The sequence below is a fragment of the Engraulis encrasicolus genome, chromosome 6 (genome assembly GCF_034702125.1).
Source record: "Engraulis encrasicolus isolate BLACKSEA-1 chromosome 6, IST_EnEncr_1.0, whole genome shotgun sequence".
Taxonomy (NCBI): Eukaryota; Metazoa; Chordata; class Actinopteri; order Clupeiformes; family Engraulidae; genus Engraulis; species Engraulis encrasicolus.
The window spans coordinates 38,215,626-38,234,632 of record NC_085862.1 but is presented as its reverse complement, the minus strand read 5'-3'; the positions used below and the strand labels follow the sequence as shown (position 1 = coordinate 38,234,632).

Sequence of the window (19,007 nt, the reverse complement as noted above, 5' to 3'; positions counted from 1 at the left end):
ATTACATTATTTACCTCTTAACTGAAACTCAACTTATCCTGAAGCAGCTTTGTAGTATAGGCCCCAGGGCTGTGTATTGTGTTAATGTAAGTGTTGTTACATGTATATGTGTTTACTTGTGCCCCATGTCAGGACGAGCGTCCACTAGGGCTGTGTATTCATACATGATCGTGTTTAGTGTTTGTGTTGTTACATGTATATCAGGCTTGTACGAAATTCCGAATTGGATGAATTTGAATTCAAAGTAATGCCATTATACGAACACTAGGTGGTGTCATTACCTTGAATTTCTTTAAATTTAAGCTATACCACCCATTGACGATACATAGAACACCACTACCTAGTGTTCATATTATGCCATTACTTTGAATTCAAATTCATCCAATTCGGAATTTCATACAAGCCTGATGTATATGTGTTTTCCTTGTGCCCCATGTTAGGACGGGCCTCCGCCAGGCCTGGGCCGCGTGATCGGGGAGCTGGGTGAGGACGGCTGGATCCGGGTGCAGTGGGACACGGGTAGCACCAACTCCTACCGCATGGGCAAGGAGGGCAAGTACGACCTGAAGCTGGCCGAGCCTCCGCCCGCCGCACAGCCCACCGCCGAGGACTCAGACACGGAGGACGACACCGGTCTGCATCACCACCGCAGTAAACTCCACTCCAATACCACTCTCTATACTAGATCAAACTTGGATAGATAGATAGTTTGATAGATCAGGCATAGGTCGTTTAGTGTCTATACTCCAGTCTACAGTAGATCACACGCAGATGCTTAGGGAGTGCCTTAAACTGTAGTCTAATTAGCAAACTGTGCCTCTTTTAGCCTTGCATACTGTCATTTACATTTCATATCAATTTATGGGTCACAGTTCATTTGGAATGGCACTCAGTGTATCGGACTCTATAACACTTTAAAGGTTATTTTAAATTTCCTCAAGTAGCGGCAACAAGAAAGCTTGAAATGTCAATTTAGGTTGCAGTCTATGAGAAATGTAAATGACTATGGTACTATGTACTATGGTAGCCACTCTTTTTTTTTTTTTACATGGGCCAGCATTTTAAATGTTTTATTTTTTTTTGTTTTTTTATAAATTATTCTTAGTTACCTTTTGAACTGTTGCTAACTGCAGTCAATGAAAATGTATGATAATTCAATACTTATTATCATTATGTATGTTATCACATCACTTAATATTTTAATATAATATAATGACAGGGTAATTATCAGTGTGTGTGATGAATGAGGACTGCTCAGTAGGCCCTAATGGGTCTGTAGCACTTATCTCCATCCCTCATGGATGTGTCTGTGTCTGTGTGTGTGTTTCAGAGGGTGACGGGGACAATGACAGTGCCCACCCCACAGCCATGCTGCTGACCAGCACGGTCAACCTACTGAAGACGCTGGCACTGTCGGCGGGCATCCACGCTGAGGTCATGCCCACCGAGGCTACTCGCACTCTCTGTGGCCTGCTACGCATGCTGGTGGATAGCGGCGTCAACGACAAGACCGGTATAATAAACCCTCTCTGCTGCTGCTGCTTAGATGTAAAGTGGTTGACAGATGTCCATCAATCCAAGGTTCAGAAAAGTACAAATCCTGCAACAAATTTGATACAGCTAACTCTGTGCGCTGAGCCAAATGGGCTTTCAATATAGACACAGACAGATTAGCTACTCAACGAAGTTACCAGTGTTGGAAGAATACCATGGCAGTGTACTTAATACAGTATACCAAGTTTTTGACACCTGGGTAGCTCTTGAGTGTCAGAGAGTAAAATGTTGGTTAGTCCGTTGGGTTTTTTCTCCTGCAAGTGTAATAATGTATGATACCGCTAATACAGCTGTTTAGCTGTAGTTTTGGAGATCTACAGTGCCAGATTGTAAAAACGTTGTGCATGTCCCACAAATAAACATTAAACCAATCCCCCTCCCCTCTTGTGTGCTGCGGTACCATACAGGCTGCCCGTCTCAGCGTCTGGTGTGGCGCGAGCAGCACAGGAACTGGTGCACACTGGGCTTCATCCGCAGCATCGCCCTGACGCCCCAGATGTGCTCCACCCTCAGCACCTCCGCCTGGATCGGCCTGCTCATCCGCATCGTGGAGGGACACCAGTCCTTCACCGCCGTCACCCTCCAGAGACAGGTGAGGTGCAGCCAGCCAACCAGTGCCACCTACCAGTCACGCGCTAAACTACAGCTGTCTGACACAAACGCTTGTCTTGCACTCAGTTCTTATTCCCAGACCAATAAACCCACATTGCAGTGAACAAAATAGATTTGTACTATGCGTAGAGAGGCCTTGAAGATGGTTCATTTGCAGTCATCCTTATTACCATTAGTGTGAGACGCACACAGTAGATGATGCATCGCAAGACTCATAGTAAGATTATCAATTGTGTAAATATGTACTACTAAATATGATTGCATGCTTGTTTAATAGTTGTTGTGTATTAAATATGTGCATGGAAACATATCTTGTGATTTCACCTGCAACTTTGTATTGAATATGTCCTTGTGCCCTCTGCTGGACACTGGTGTTGAAATGCATGTGGTGTGTTGACTATGTCCTTGCGTCCTGTTCACCAGATCCTGGCGCTGCGGCTGCTGCAGGCGGTGCTGCCGTCGTGGGAGAAGATGGAGCGCTCGCAGGACATGAAGTTCCTGGTGGAGAAGCTCTTTGGCTTCCTGGGCAGCCTCCTCAGCACCTGCTCCTCCGACCTGCCCCTCCTCAGAGGTACCGTTATACTCTCACCTGCACATACTCTAATTAATATCATACTCACACCTGCTCATACTCTATATCATACACTCATATGCCGCTTCTCAGAGATACCGTTATACTCTCACCTGCCCATACTCTACTATACTCTGGTATTATACTCTCATACAGTATATCACGAAAGTGAATACACCCCTCACAATTTTTGCAGATTTGTGAGTATATCTTTTCATAGGAAAGCATTACAGAAGTTTCACTTTGACACAATGATTAGTGACCTTTTAACAACATATTTAACCACTTAAATTTCTTGTTCACTCAGAAAAAAAACAAAATACAGCCATTAATGTTTGAACATGTACCCACAAAAGTGAGTACACCCCAGATTAAAATCCGGTAGAGAAGGGGCCGTGTTGGCTCGAATCGTCTCGAAATTAAAAGGGAGGTCAACGGTGTGCGTTTCAACCTTTCCTTGCATTGGAGTTTTACATTTTGACTTTTGGCTTAAATAGATTGGTGTGAGATTTGAATGCAATCCTATGGAGAATATCATGATCTGCTTCAGTAGTCACAGTGCATGTTGACATGCATGTTTCTTTTATGTGTATTTCAGATTGCCAATGTTGACAGCATTCATGCATCCCCAAACCATGTCAGTCTCACTACCATGCTTGGCTATTGAGAGGATAAACTTTTTTGTAAAACTCACTTGTTTACCACCACACATGCTTGACACCATCTAAAGTAAATTTGTTTATCTTGGTCTCTTCAGATCACACAACATGGTTCCAGTGATCCATATCCTTGGTCTGTTCATCTCTCTTGAGACCAAAATAAACAAATTTGCTTTAATTGGTGTCAAGCATGTGTGGTGGTAAACAAGTGCGTTTTACTAAAAAAGTGTATCCTCTCAATAGCCAAGCATGGCAGTGGGACTGACATGGTTTGGGGATGCATGAATGCTGTCAACATTTGAATGAGCAGCATAGTTGTAGTACCTTTTTTGACCATTTCCTGCACAGTGCACCTTTTAAAGGCTAAAATGGAGAGATCACAATATACGGAAATACAGTGACAAGTATGAATTCATTATTGTGAGCCTATGATGGTTCTCACCTGCTCAAGGCCCCCCATACCTGCAAGAACCCAATAAAATTGGGCATTTCTTCCTTTCAATTCCTTCCATTTTTGCTCATGATGCCATGTCATCATGTCATCTCTCTTCTTCCATCAGAGGGCTCGTTGCGTCGCAGGAAGTCCCGCCCCCAGGCGTCTCTGACGGCCACTCACAGCAGCACGCTGGCCGAGGAGATTGTGGCGGTGCTGCGGACCCTGCACTCCCTCGGCCAATGGAACGCCCTCATCAACGAGTACATCAACTCCCAGCTCAGCGGCATTGCAGACGTCATGGCCGGCAGACACCCAGAAGCGGTAAGAGGAAGTCCTACTTAAACACCTTAATATTCTCAGCCGATTATCTCAGGAAGGTAATGAATGCCAAAGCCGTTTATTTGAGAGGTTAGAGATTTCTCCTAAACTTCCCTCTTCAAAATGCACCTGTTGATATACAGTATGCAAGTGTCCCAAGGGCACATAATTGTATTAGCTACTCAAATGAGGGTTTAGACTGTTCTACCATGTATGGAAGCATCATGAGGAGAAAATCCATGCAAAAAAAGCTTAAAATGTGGCAGGTATTTTAGGTCTGTTTTGTTGATTGTGTTTGAATTGAGCACATTTATTTGAGTTGAGCATATAAATACCTTTAACCAAATAACATCAAGTTGCTCTCAAACAAAAACATCAGCTTAAATAAATGTATCTGCAAGTATTACATTAAGTGTTATTAATATGTGTATATGTCATGTCTGTTCCTTGAGAACCCTCTCTTAAACTTGATGTTCATCTCAAGGGGCTATCCTCCCATAAAGAATTTGAAGTTGAAACGCTTGTGGCTGTTGCAGAGCATGCTGGAGGAGTACTTTCCGGAGGCGGAGGGGCCGGTGGTGGGCAGCCTGATGGCGGTGCTGGCGGTGATCGGGGGCATCGATGGGCGCCTGCGGCTGGGCGGCCAGGTGCAGCACGAGGAGTACGGCGAGGGCACGGTCACCCGCATCACGCCCAAGGGACGCATCACCGTGCAGTTCCACGACATGAGGCTGTGTCGCGTCTGCCTGCTCAGCCAGCTCAAACCGGTAAGTGGACACGAAGACCCAGTCCAACTTGCACCCAGTAGTGGGATTTTTTGTTTGTTTTCTGTGACACGCACACACGCACATACGCACACACACGCACACACCAGTAGGCTTTTCTTTGTGCATACATACTAGGGGAGTAAATCACAGCTTCCATGACGATATGATTGGATATCGATTTCTTGAGGCAGCGATTCGATTATTTTCAACACTTAAGAATGCCCCATGATACGATACGGTACGATACGATATGATACTCGATCGTCGGCTATAGGATCGATGTATCCACACATATCTCTTATTATTTACATGCCTAATATATGCTAATTTATTCACTCCCATCGTACAGGTACACGCATGTTTACGAGACCTAGCCTGTTGACAGAACTAGCCTGTGGATGACGAGCACAATTCATTTTAAAACACTTGGTGTGGTTTCCTTTTAGATGCCCTACCACACGTGCATCACATGTTGCATACATGGCATGCGTATATGTTATATGCATGACATGTGAATAACTTGACTGCGAGACATTCACCCGGACACACATGCTCAATTGTATTCCCCTATGTAAGGTTTTCTGTGCAGTGTTCCCTTGTATAAGTGCTGTGGCATGTTCCCTTGTGTGAGACTGTTGTGCATTGTTGCATTGTTGTGCGCGTGTGTGCGCGTGCGCGTGTGTGTGTGCGCGCATGTGTGTGTCCCGAGCCAGACACCGCACATGCTTGACACCATCTAAAGCAAATTTGTTTATCTTGCTCTCAATAGAGATATGGGATAAGGGATATGGATCACTGGAACCATGTTGTGTGCTCTGAAGAGACCAAGATAAACAAATTTGTTTTAGATGGTGTCAAGCATGTGTGGTGGTAAACAAGTGAGTTTTACAAAAAAAATTATCCTCTCAATATTCAAGCATGGTAGTGGGACTGACATGGTTTGGGGATGCATGAATGCTGTCAACATTGGTAATCTGAATTACACCTAAAGGAAACATGCATGTCAACATGCACTGTGACTACTGAAGCAGATCATGATACTCTACATAGGATTGCATTCAAATCTCACACCAATCTATTTAAACCCGGTGCACACTCAAAATGTAAAAGTTCAATGTAAAGAAAGGTTTAAGCGCACACCGATGACCTCCCTTTTACTCCCTTTTCATTTCGAGGCGATTCGAGCCAACACGGCCCCTTCTCTACCGGAATCTAATCTGGGGTGTACTCACTTTTGTGGGCGATGTTCAAACATTAATGACTGTATTTTGATTTTTTTCTGAGTGAACAAGAAATTTAAGCGGTTATATGTGTTGTTAAAAGGTTACTAATCATTGTGTCAAAAGGAAATTTCTTTAATGCTCTCCTATGAAAAGATATACTCACAAATCTGCAAAACATGTGAGGGGTGTACTCACTTATGTGACATACTGTACTACTGGTGATGGAAAAAAGTTTTAGGGCCCTGGTAATAATGTAATGTAATGTAATGTAATGTAATGTGTCCACAGCTGCCAGTGGTGGCGTTCAGCGTGAACAACCTGCCTTTCAGCCAGCCCATGCTGTCGGTCTGGGCCCAGCTGGTCAACCTGGCCGGCAGCAAGCTGGAGAAGCAGCGCATGAAGAAGTCACTCAGTCGAGGTCTCACAGGTATATACTGCAGGCTTTTACACTGCACACACACAAGCTCAAACACTAGCACAGTGGAGCCTACTTTTCTTGTGAACAAAAAATGCATGCATGCAAGCAAGAACACACAAACACACTCATGTCTAGTCTGTAGTTCATTATGGCACTGATCCACATGCACACACACACATGCATCCAACCTGCATTTTCTATGTCGAGGCCAAACAAAACATGTTCCTTGTACCCCAGTCAAGCAGAAGATGTTCAAAGTCCTTTTCTTCTCAAAAAAGTTTTAGAAATACCAAGGCACTCATCTTCTTTGTAATTGAAATGCCTTTATTTTGTTGGGCATAGCATGATTAAAATACTTTGACGTGTCAGGAAGTGTGTGTCCTTTTCTTCTCAGTTTTGTCTTTAGACGGTGTAGGGAGTAATGGTGCACTGCAGTGATTCCCAAACTGGAGTTAGGGGTGCAGTTAGTGCATTTTTCTCAGTTGCAATGTTAGCATAGTTACTGCAAAGCCTTGGTATTACGTTGGATATTGAGTTACTGCAGATATGACTTGCCAAAATCTCTAAAATGGGACACATTTGGACCATTTCCATTGGAGCTTTTCTACAAGATAAAGGAGATGTATTGAAGACCCTTTTCAGTCAAACTCACTTTTGACAAAATATCTAGTTACTGCACTTTGCCTTTGTAGAGCTGTACTGGGCTATGCCCTGACTGATAGCCTGAATCCATGTCATGATGACAAGGGCACAGGACCATTTCCTGTTTAAGAATTCATACAGGAAGTATGGCACTTAGCTAGTGCACACAGCCTGCACCCTCCCACTCAGACCACTCGGGCCAAAGCAAATAAACACCAGCCGCCTGCACTTCCTGCTCACGATGGGCTGAATACTGATGATTGATTTGCACATGGAACAGGAAAAGTGTGTATGCGTCTGTGTGTGCGTGTCTGTGTGTGTGCCCATGTCTCCAATTGACTCCCTCTTTCTTCACCAGCGGACCAAGTGGATGTTCACCTGCTGCGTTGTCAGCAGTTGCGGCTGTACATCCTGAAGGCGGCGCGGGCTCTACTCTCTCATCAGGACCAGCTCAGGCAGATCCTCTCCCAGCCTTCTGTCCTCGAGCCAGGGCCCACACCCAGTGGTGAGCAACATGTGAACACGCACGCACGCACACACACACACCATCTAGTCAAAGATCCTCTCCCATCCCTCAGTACACAAACACCCACACCCACACAGACATGCACACACTCACCCATTCATACACAGCCGCACACACACACCATCTACAATAGTCAAAGACCCTCTCCTAACCCTTATTACACACACAGACCCTCTCCTAACCCTTAGTACACACACAGACTCTCTCCTAACCCTTAGTACACACAGACACACACACACACTCACAAATTCGTTCTTCCAACCCTGAATGCGCAGGGCCCACACTTAGTGTTAAATATCAGACATGCAGGCAGGCAGGCAGTCACTCAGACATACAGGCACACTCCCACACCCAGGCAGTGTGGATGATTGCCTTCACTCAGCCCAGTTCACCTTTGCTCAGTAGAAAAACATCACCCTGGCTCTCTTCTCATGTATACTTATGTATCACTCCTTTTCCTTCCTTCCTGTCCATCTCCTCCCACAGGTTCTATTTATTCTATTTTTTTTCGCAACTTTTCTCTCCTTTTCCTCATGTTCGTTGAGCCCACGTTTTCTCTTTTCACCTGCTGTCTCTGTCTCTCTGTCTCTCTGTCTCTCTGTGTCTCTCTCTCTCTCTCTTTTTTCTTGCTCTTCTTCCTTCCATTAGTTCTTCTTTCACTTTTCTGACAATCAATCTGTTCCTCGCTGATGTTACGTGTCCTTTCCACTTAACTTACATCTTCTTTTTACCTTTCATGGTTGCCATCACATCCTCCTTTTCCATTCCCTTCTCCCCCGTCTCCCCCCCTTCTCTCTCCCGCTCTCTCTCTCTCTCCCGCTCTCTCCCGCTCGCGCTCTCTCTCTCTCTCTCTCTCTCTCTCTGCCACCCTCTGTGCAGTTGCTCATGCAGCAGTCAGCAGGGGCCCCACTGTAGCGTGTGTGTGTGAGTGTTGGCCGTCACTCTTCTCTGAATTAAGCCCAGCAGCAGCTGTGTCTAATTTGCTGCGGCGTTAGGTGATATTGATGATGCAGAGCTACCCGATGAGCTATGACCTGCTCTAAAGCCAGCACACCAACAGATTTACACCTCTAGCTCTGCTGGGGCTCAGACAGAAAGCCCAACACTGCCCCCTGCCTGCCAAAGAAAGGATTTGCATAACTCAGCATTTGAGTGGTGGTTGCAAGGATATATTTACTCCACATGAACATTTTTCTTACAATCAATTTGCTGCAAGGATACATTTACTCCACATGTTTCTTGCATTCAATTTGTAACAGACTATGTGGTTGAAGCACGACGTCCGTTCTAACTCGCCCCATGTTGTCTGCGCTATTAAAATAATTTCCAATTATCTGAGGTCCAATTCAGCAATTTGTGATTTGGACTTTCATGTGCACGCTGAAGTCTAGGAATGGAGTGTTTACTAATATTGAACTGTTTTGTGTGTTTTTAGAAGAGACTGCTCCGTCGTCCCCTGACGTTGGGGACCTGTCCCCAGAGGGTCCCCTGCCGCCCCTCATCCTGCTACAGCAGCTGCTGGCCGCCGCCACCCAGCCCTCCCCCATCAAAGCCATATTCGACAGGCAGGAACTGGAGGTACACACACACACACACACACACACACACACACACACACACACACACACACACACACACACACACACACACTCACTCTCACATGTACACATGCACTTACAGTATATGCAAGAGGACTGACTGACCTCCACTTGATCACTTTTCTTCAAGGACTGCTTTGGCCAATTTATACTTATTGGCGCTGACGGTTGCATAGCCTCTGCAACCGTCTGTACGCGACCACGCCCCCCGCGCAGAGGCTCTGCAACCGTCATCGTGCGCCTCAAGAAAATCCTGACTATACGTCAAACGGTTGCGAGGGTCGCAGAGAAAAGGCGCTGTGATTGGTCGTCTCACTACTTCCGTGTTCTCGTCAGATGTATAACATCAACAGTGGTTAGCGCCCAGAACCAACGGGCGCCGTTGCTGAACTATAATCTGCCCTTAAGACACATGTGCTTGCACGTGCACACACACACACATACACATGCACAAACCCGAGCAGCAACACTTAAGACAACAAAGGTGTCCTTCACAGACAATAGATGTTCAATGACACACACACACTCAAGTGTGTAGACACACATGCACACACACACCCTAGAAATCGCACACACACCCTAGAGGTCAACACACTCTAGTTTAGATTGTGCCTTGGCCACTCTCAGCCAGGCTTACTACAGGTATACTTGCAGTAGAGATGCAGAACTTGTTGAATACTAGTCACGTGATACGATAGTCGTTTCTGTGAAATAATCTAATTATGTTTCACATCAACCTCAAGACTTGCTTTTCTTACTGTTGTACTTGAAAATGGAAGACAAATGGAAGTACAGCAAATGTAAAAAACAAACGAATGCTGATGTAGTACATACAGAATGAAGTATGCGTGCAAGCCTCAAGTACACGTGTGTTTTTTCATGTGGGCAATTGCTCAGCTTGGAGTAGGCTTCACTCTTAAATATTTAAACTGTGAGGGTGCTGACCCAAATGTTGCACTCAGTTTTTCAGAAAAAAGGGCGCACCATGCATAACGTGTCTTTTTATTATTGCACTATCGAGTTTCAGTGTGTGCCTTCTTCATTGTGCCTTTTTGCACGTGGTGACACGTGCCTCTTTGTGTCAACAGGCAGCAGCTCTGGCCGTGTGCCAGTACCTGGCGGTGGAGTCCACGCACCCCTCGTCCCCGCTCTTCGAGGAGAGCAGCTCCAGCGAGGCCACCACGCCGGTGACGGTGACGCACGTGCGGCCGCCCAAGCAGAAGAAGCCCAAGACGTCGCCCGTGCCGCCCCTGCCCATCGTGCTGCAGCTCATGGAGATGGGCTTCCAGAGGAAGAACTGCGAGTTCGCCCTCAAGTCGCTCTCGGGCACCACGGGCACCGCCTCTGGAACGCCAGGTACTGGAGCACGCCAGGGAAGCCGGTCAGGCCACAGGTGGCTGGCTGTGTTGACTGGCTGGGCTGGGCCCTGGACTTGATCACCTAACATGTAATGAGGAGCCCGACTAGAGAATCTTTAACGTATGAGAAGGCTCACTGATGAAGTTTTCGGCAATCGCCATCTAGTTGCAGTACCACCCAGAGAAGTGAGAAATGAATGGCTATCAATAGAGCTGGGTGCAGGACAGGTCTAGATGGTCTGAGGACCCAGTGTAGTTCTGACTGAGCTTCCCTTTTCTCTGGGCTCCGGACAACAGGCCTGAATTTTGGATTGTAATCATTTTTCATCATCAAAACATGCCCAGAACAACGACTACACATGTATGGGAAACAAAACCTTAACACCTTAAGACACATCTCTTCCTGGAGGCTTATGGCTGCTAGTTCCACAAGCACTTTCACGCATTCACACACATGCTCACACACTGACGCGCACACACACTCACACTTTCCAACACAACACTCTGTGAAGCGTCCTTGGGTGTTTTGAAAGGTGCTATATAAAACGAAAGTATTATTATTATTATTATTATTAAAGCGCCCCATATGTTTTCTGTACCAAAACATCTCTGTTAATATGTGTGTATGTGACAGGTGTGGAGGCTCTGGTGGGTTGGCTGCTGGACCACCCTGATGTTCACATCACTGAGGTGTCGGACGCAGACACAGTGTCAGATGACTACTCAGACGAGGAGGTGGTGGAGGAGCTGGAGGAACCAGAGCCAGCCTTCCCTGTGGTGAGTCTAGACCAGGGGTTCTCAACCTTTTTTCAACAAAAGCCCCCTGGACCTCAACATAAGCTTCCAAACACCCCATTTACCTTGTGTTAAACCTGCCAACGCTCCCCCCCATTAAGTAACACTAATCCCTTTTATAACCAAGAGGATAGGTAGGCAGATGTGTTATGAGGAAAATGGTGATCAGTTCCGTATTGCTTTGTCGTATGTCGTCAAAGTAAAAGTAAACTTTATTATCCCAAAAAGGGAAATTCAAGTGGCCAGGGTGCTATTCAAAGGTAGACAGGACTTAAGAACAAAATAAATACATAAAATGACAGATAAATAAATACAACCCCCTCCCCCATGCCTCTCTGACTCCTCCCAAACAGCTGATTGCTACAATACATATATCTCTCCCTCATTAATGTATGACTGATGTTCCTGCGCCTTGTTTCATTGTTGATGGTCCTTGCACTGGGTAGATAGGGGGCTTCTCTTCTCCCATTTAGGTAGGCTGAATAAAAGTGATTTGCAAGCCCCTCATAGCTCCAGGATGTGTATTGTCATTAGATTTGGGATATTATGGCCCCAGTCTTTCCCCTGATAGAGGGCCCCACTGTGGGAGACCTGCATGTTTGCACACAAACATCAGAGTTCCTGTCTGGAGCATCAGCTGATTTTTGTTGGTCAAGCTTGATGTGTTTCTGCATGAGTTCATTTCAGTAACTCATGATTCCTGTACTTCCTAATAGTGTTGAATGGTTTTTTTTCCCTTCCTAGCCTCCTGGGGTTGTGGTGACTGAGAGCCAAACGTTTAAGAAGAGGTCAGACTTCCAGAGTAATGATGACTACGCTGTGTATGTCCGGGAAAACATTCAGGTAAGGCTAACACCACAATTTCATCTATGTGTTCATTTGATTGTTTTAACAATAATGCCTTTTGTATCCTCACATATAGTATCATTTATTTCTATTTATTATCATCTTACCATCTTTCTCGTATAGTCTGTGTGGCATCGGCAGAATCATAATTGGCCAAGTCCCCTTGCATGCACAAGGAATTTTGTATTATAACTACAGTATATGCAATATTAGTATGTCTAACACTTTAATATTGTCTGTGCTGATCTTTTAGTTTGGAATGAGGAGTTTGCGCACTTAAAATCCTTTTTTCTTAAATTTTTTATAGCTTTCAGTCCTTTGTCCTGCACCTTTTTCTGGGATGTGCACAATTTTCACCCTCAACTGTGCTGACCTTTTGCCCTTTTGACCTTTGACTCTGTGTATGCAGGTGGGCATGATGGTTAAGTGCTGCCGTACGTATGAGGAGGTGTACGAGGGCGACGTGGGGAAGGTGATCAAGCTGGACCGCGACGGGCTGCACGACCTCAACGTGCAGTGTGACTGGCAGCAGAAGGGAGGCACCTACTGGGTTCGCTACATCCACACAGAGCTCCTGGGTAAGTGAAAGTGAAGTGAAAGCCCACCTAAGAAACTCCCGTTGTCATTTTGACACAGCACTCAACAGCACACAGTGCTCAATGCAGAAAACAAAATTGCAACTATGCCTCGCCCGTGCTAGGGGGCAGCCCAAAACGTTGCCCCAAGTGAGCAGTTCGGTGGGACGGTACCATGCTCAGTCATGGAGGTGGATGGGTTGGTTAGGTCAACACCACTGTGGATTTGTGGATTCAGGATTCAGTGTGGGCTTCACTAGTGGCGTCAACAATCATCGATTTCGGCAATACAATGCAATGCGGGGCATGAACAGTTCAATTCAATGCGGCAAGTTCCAGAATCGATGCGGCAATTTTTTTTACGTTTCAATTACTTCCGTGGATATTTCTGGAGCAAATTAATGTTAAATTAAATAAAAGCACTTCAAAGCATTGAAAACTGCAAGACTGATACAGAAAATAGCCAATAAAATGTTGCTCAGTATCTGACTACTTGTATTGCCTCATCATGACTGATGAAACATTTGCTTTGCTTTCAGAAGAAATGTAATGCATTGTAGAATTGAATCGAATCGAATCGAATCGCTACCTCTCGAATCGAATCGTGAGGGGAGTGACAATGCATACGACTAGGCTTCACTGTGTTGTATTTAATCATTTTAATTCTGGATAAACCAAAAAATGAGGGGCACATTCCATTCCCTATTCAAGATTTAAACTCTCTCCCATATTTTTGGTCCACCATCATTATGGTAACCTTAGTATGTTTTGACTACCTGTAGATTAAAATGGATGTCCACTAGGTGGCAAACTAAACTCATCCTTCTTGCTTTTCTTGCTGCCTGTCTTTTCCTCCTCAGGATTTCCTCCCCAGACTTCGCCGTCACACATCAAGATCGGGGACAAGGTGCGAGTGAAGCCATCGGTCACCACACCCAAGTACAAGTGGGGCTCCGTCACACACAGGAGTGTGGGTGTAGTCAAAGGTACGGAGCATATGTAGTATATGACTGACATGACTGACGAGCCAATTGCTGAGCTCAATGTCCACCAACTGCACCAACTAATGTCCACCAGCTGCTACAGTGTTCACCACTGAGCCATATACAAAAGCTGTGCTGTATGAAAATTTAATTCTACTTATGTGATACAGAGGCTAGAAAATTAGCATTTTGCATGCAAATATCATTATGGAAACTACTCTGTTTTGACTTCAGTTAATGGGGGAAATGGTCATGATCAATGATGCTTAAACAAAAATGTTTTATGACCTTTTTAGCCTTTATTTAGATAGGACAGTCAAAGATGGATACAAAATGAGTGGGAGAGTGAGACGGGGTGGGGTTGGGACATAACCCAAGCTGGACTAGAACTCAAACCCATGGCCATGCAAGCCCAAATGTGGCAGGCTTTGCGGGCTGCGCTACTGCGCCACCAGTCAATGATCACATTTTAATCCATCCCATTAGAATGATGTGAATTGACTCTCCTCTCCTCTCCTCTCCTCTCCTCTCCTCTCCTCTCCTCTCCTCTCCTCTCCTCTCCTCTCCTCTCCTCTCCTCTCCTCTCCTCTGTGCAGCCTTCAGTGCCAATGGGAAGGATGTGATAGTGGATTTCCCTCAGCAGTCCCACTGGACCGGCCTACTGTCGGAGATGGAGCTGGTGCCTAGTGTGCACCCTGGAGTCAGGTACCACTCAACACAGCCAGAGCAGAAAAGCACAGCCAAGCTGAGCCAAGTCATGATGTCTTACACATATTGCTGTTGTTTTATTTCCCACATGCGCAGTGTTTTATTTCGTTGTAAATTCTGGTAGAGTTTTATTTCTTTTCTAGTTTTATAGATGTGGTGTGGAGAGATAGTGCCATATTGTGTATGATCTGAGCAAGAGTTTGTGACAGAAACGGGTGGCCTAAAGCCAAGATGCGTCATCATAGATGTTACTCTGGCTGTTTGTTTTGTTTTGATACTGTTTTTATTTCTTATTTCATTTGTTGTTGTCTTTTATGCATCTGCCAGTGGATATCACTGCCATCTTTTTTATGACTAGTAATAAATCATGTTTTCGAGGCAAGACATGCTTGATTTCACTCGGTGAATCTCTCTCTCGCTCGCTCGCTCTCTCTCTCTGTCTTTCTCTTTCTCTTTTTCTCTCCCTCTCTCTCTCTCTCTCTCTCTCTCTCTCTCTCTCTCTCTCTCTCTCTCTCTCTCTCTGGGCCGCACAGGTGTGACGGTTGCCAGATGTTCCCCATCAACGGGCCCAGGTTCAAATGTCGCAACTGTGACGACTTTGACTTCTGCGAGAACTGCTTCAAGACGCGCAAGCACAACAGCAGGCACTCCTTTGGCAGGATCAACGAGCCAGGTGAGGCCAGCACTGATGTCTTGTCTGCCAAAAAACATAAACAAATTAATGAATGAAACGCTGGGTTCCAGAGACTCGAATTGACTTTGTCATTGTAGAAGGAGTATAGTTGTAAACAATTTGACATTCTTAAACTTCAAAAAGAAGAAGAACTAAACTTTTTTGACTAAGATGGAATGGATGATGTGGATGGAATAATAGATTTTTCATGTGGTAACCAAGATAAAGCATATTACGTGTCACCAATGCCACAAAGCGGGATTACTTCTGGTCTCCTGAATGGGTGTGACCTTCCCATTGAATTCCATTCATTCCAAACCACCGCTAGTCTCCCAAAGGTGCTTGGAAAAAATCCTCATGAACCATCTCTTCCTGATCTCTTCCTTATCTTTCTTCCTATCCTATTTATTTATTTATTTATTTGACCTTTATTTAACCAGGAAGGTCCCATTGAGGTAGAAACCTCTTCTTCCAGGGAGTCCTGGCCAAGAGGTTATTCCAAACATGTGGGGCATATGAACTAAAAGAAGTCTTACCTAGTTCAGTACGCACTGTAGGAATATTTAAGATAATTTTATTTCCTGACCTAGTGCCATAGGAACTGGTTTGGCGTGACACCAGACAGTTGATATATGATGGGAGTTTACCCACCAATGCCTTCACAATAAAAATGAGGAAATGGCTTTTCCTCCTAAGTGATAGTGAAGTCCATGTTACCATTTCATACAATGCGTAGTGATGTGTTCTCATGTTTGTGTTTGTAATAAAACGCAGTGCCGCATGGTAAACTACATCTAACTTCTTTAGAAGAGAGGTGGACGCATGCATGTATAATATGTCACCATAATCTAAGATGGGTAAAAATGTACTCTGGACCAATCTTAGCCTAGCAGCACAAGGAAAACATTTTTTCAAACGGAAATAAAAAGCCAGTTTTGGTCTAAGTTTTTTAAGAACAGGGTCAATATGTGATTCATAGTTCAACTTTTCATCAAGCCAAATCCCTAAGTACTTGTATGTTTTAACCCTTTCTAGCAAGGTACCATCAGTAGTGGACACTTCAACATTAGATAATGATGAGCGGGTACGCGTGAAAACCATGTACTTTGTTTTCTTTGCATTTAGGACCAAACGCAGACTTAGCAAAGACGTCTGCAAAACACTAAAAGCAGATTGAAGAGTCTCAACTGCAGTATTTACAGAGGGGGCAGATGTATACAGAACAGTGTCGTCAGCATACAGATGCACCTTCGCTGAATCAAGACCAACACAGAGGTCATTTATATAAATAGTAAACAAAATAGGCCCCAAAATTGACCCTTGAGGCACACCCATTTTGACCCCTACCAGAGCAGAATTACAATTGTCAACAGCTACACATTTGGTTCTCCCAGATAAATAATTTAAAAACCACTTCCGTGTCATGTCACTAAAACCAATATGTTGTAGTCGTCGTCTCTGGTAGACTTCACAGACATGACCTTTTGCAATTGAGCCATACAAGCTAATGATCTAAGCACTGTGACCCCTAACGCCCTTCTGTCCTCACTTGTCATCCCACCCCTCTCCACTGATCCCAGGTCAGTCTCCGGCCTTCAGCGGACGCTCAGGGAAGCAGCTGAAGCGTCACCACAGTAACCAGCGGGGCATGGTGATCGACGAGTGGGCCCGCGTGGTCAAGACGCTCAACGTCTCGTCCTCCTTCAACCAGGCCTCGCGCCTCATCGACAGCAGCGAGCAGTGCTGGCAGTCCTCTGGCTCGCAGGGCAAGGTGGGGCATCTACAGCAGTCCTTGGAGACATAACATTGCACCATGTTGCCAGGCAGAACACAGGAAGAAGAATGCAAAATATTGTTGTTATCCAACATGCTATAATTATATAAAGAACCTGAAATTGACTCAGGAGTTCTATTGTGAAAGGGACTCCGCTGACCAAAGAGTGTTGCATGCATTGCCATATTCTTGACTTCATAAGGCTTAGAAAATTGACTTGAGACATATTTTGTGTGTGTGTGTCTGTCTGTGTCTGTGTCTGTATCTGTGTCTGTGTCTGTGTGCGTGTCTGTGTGTGTGTGTGTGCCCATGCCCGCGTGCGCGTGTGTGTGCGTGTGTGTGTGTGTGCGCCCATGCCCGCGTGCGCGCGTGTGTGCCCATGTGTGTGTGTGTGTGTGTGTGCGCCCATGCCCGCGTGCGCGTGTGTGTGCCCATGTGTGTGTGCGCCCATGCCCATCACCCTGCAGCACTGGATCCGGCTGGAGCTGTTCCCAGACGTGCTGGTGCACCGACTGAAGATGGTGGTGGACCCTGCAGACAGCAGCTACATGCCCTCTCTCGTGGTGGTCTCTGGTACGCTACAGCTCACCTACTCATGAGTGGAACGTCTTGCAGTATTTCACTATGCCAAATTTCTTTTAGCAGTTTTTATAACCTAAGGATCATTTGGCGATTTTCAAGGGAGTACTGTATACGGACAGATATGGACTTGTATTTTAGAAACAGAACTTTAAAGAAATCATTGAGGATGATTACATTTTTCATTTGGCGAAATAATATACACTGGTCATGGCTAGAAAAATTTAAATGTTTTACAGGAAATCATTCACTTAAAGATCTTAAAGATTCAGTATGAGGTGTGTTTGACTGAGTTTCAACATGTCTATCAGGTGGAAGCTCCCTCAACAACCTGATTGAGCTCAAGACCATCAACATCAACTCGTCCGACACCACCGTCTCACTACTGAACGAATGCACTGAGGTGGGTAACAAAGATAAATGTTGCCAGATACGCGTGTGTTTGGGTGGGAGGGTGTGTTGGGGATGTGTGTGTTGTAAGCCAACATAGCATTAGTATTGCTGTCGCAAAAGACACAACTACTCTTCGTTTTACCTTTTTACCGCCCGAATATTGAATGATAATGTGTTTGTTCGCGTCTGTCTATCCGTCAGTAGTTTAGGCTTGTTTGTATTGTAAGAGACACAGGGAGTAATTTTAGTAATAGCTAGTTTATTACTTAATTGTTTAATACCAGACTCTTAAAATCTTTGCATGGATTATGTACCAAATTTAGCAAATGCTTCTAGATGCTGAATTTTGTGTCTCTTTTTTTCTTTTTTTCTTTCTTTCTTTCTGTTTCTCTCTATGTTTCTTTCTCTCTCTCTCTCTTTCGCTCTCTCTCTCTCTCTCTCTCTCTCTCTGTCTGTCTGTCTGTCTGTCTGTCTGTCTGTCTGTCTGTCTGTCTGTCTGTCTGTCTCTAGTTCCACCGCTACATAGAGATAGCCATAAAGCAGTGCCGCAGCTCGGGTATCGATTGTAAGATCCACGGCCTGGCCATCGTGGGCCGCATTCGGGCCGAAGACGAGGACCTGGCCACCGTGCCCTTCCTGGCCTCCGACAATGAGGAGGAGGACGAGGACAAGACAGCCACTGGGAGGTGTGTGCGTGCGTTTGTGTGTTAATGTGTTTGTGTATGCGTGTGTTGGGATGCATGTGTGTGTGCTTATACTTGCCTAGTTATCCGTATGGAGATCAAATGAAGAGCTCTGTTACAAAACATTTTGCATTTGTCCCCCCTGTTTTCAAGAGGTTATTATATTTCTGAAAGCTCTAGCAATATGCTGTCTAGACTGAGGACATCTCTTGTTATGGAAATCAGAATGTATATGTGATCCTCAATCAGTTGATTTGACCTGAATAAGAAGTAGGCAGTGTCTCTCTCTCTCTCTATACACTTTCTCTGTACAGTC

General features: G+C 45.1%; 1 protein-coding gene across 5 annotated transcripts in view; it reads left to right on the top strand.

The window, feature by feature from the left end:
• herc2 (HECT and RLD domain containing E3 ubiquitin protein ligase 2) overlaps nucleotides 1-19,007 on the top strand; it is a 124,218-nt gene that overhangs the window by 55,821 nt on the left and 49,390 nt on the right. For all 5 annotated transcript variants that reach the window (XM_063201519.1, XM_063201517.1, XM_063201516.1 and 2 more), the window contains 20 exons: nucleotides 441-651; nucleotides 1,331-1,513; nucleotides 1,962-2,146; nucleotides 2,590-2,737; nucleotides 3,957-4,153; nucleotides 4,687-4,917; nucleotides 6,429-6,567; nucleotides 7,559-7,705; nucleotides 9,162-9,304; nucleotides 10,413-10,680; nucleotides 11,317-11,459; nucleotides 12,222-12,320; nucleotides 12,733-12,901; nucleotides 13,759-13,884; nucleotides 14,478-14,586; nucleotides 15,123-15,262; nucleotides 16,843-17,033; nucleotides 17,504-17,609; nucleotides 17,927-18,018; nucleotides 18,519-18,694. In XM_063201519.1, the coding sequence (XP_063057589.1) occupies nucleotides 441-651; nucleotides 1,331-1,513; nucleotides 1,962-2,146; nucleotides 2,590-2,737; nucleotides 3,957-4,153; nucleotides 4,687-4,917; nucleotides 6,429-6,567; nucleotides 7,559-7,705; nucleotides 9,162-9,304; nucleotides 10,413-10,680; nucleotides 11,317-11,459; nucleotides 12,222-12,320; nucleotides 12,733-12,901; nucleotides 13,759-13,884; nucleotides 14,478-14,586; nucleotides 15,123-15,262; nucleotides 16,843-17,033; nucleotides 17,504-17,609; nucleotides 17,927-18,018; nucleotides 18,519-18,694 (3,203 nt within the window). The remainder of the gene's footprint in view (nucleotides 1-440; nucleotides 652-1,330; nucleotides 1,514-1,961; nucleotides 2,147-2,589; nucleotides 2,738-3,956; nucleotides 4,154-4,686; nucleotides 4,918-6,428; nucleotides 6,568-7,558; nucleotides 7,706-9,161; nucleotides 9,305-10,412; nucleotides 10,681-11,316; nucleotides 11,460-12,221; nucleotides 12,321-12,732; nucleotides 12,902-13,758; nucleotides 13,885-14,477; nucleotides 14,587-15,122; nucleotides 15,263-16,842; nucleotides 17,034-17,503; nucleotides 17,610-17,926; nucleotides 18,019-18,518; nucleotides 18,695-19,007) is intronic.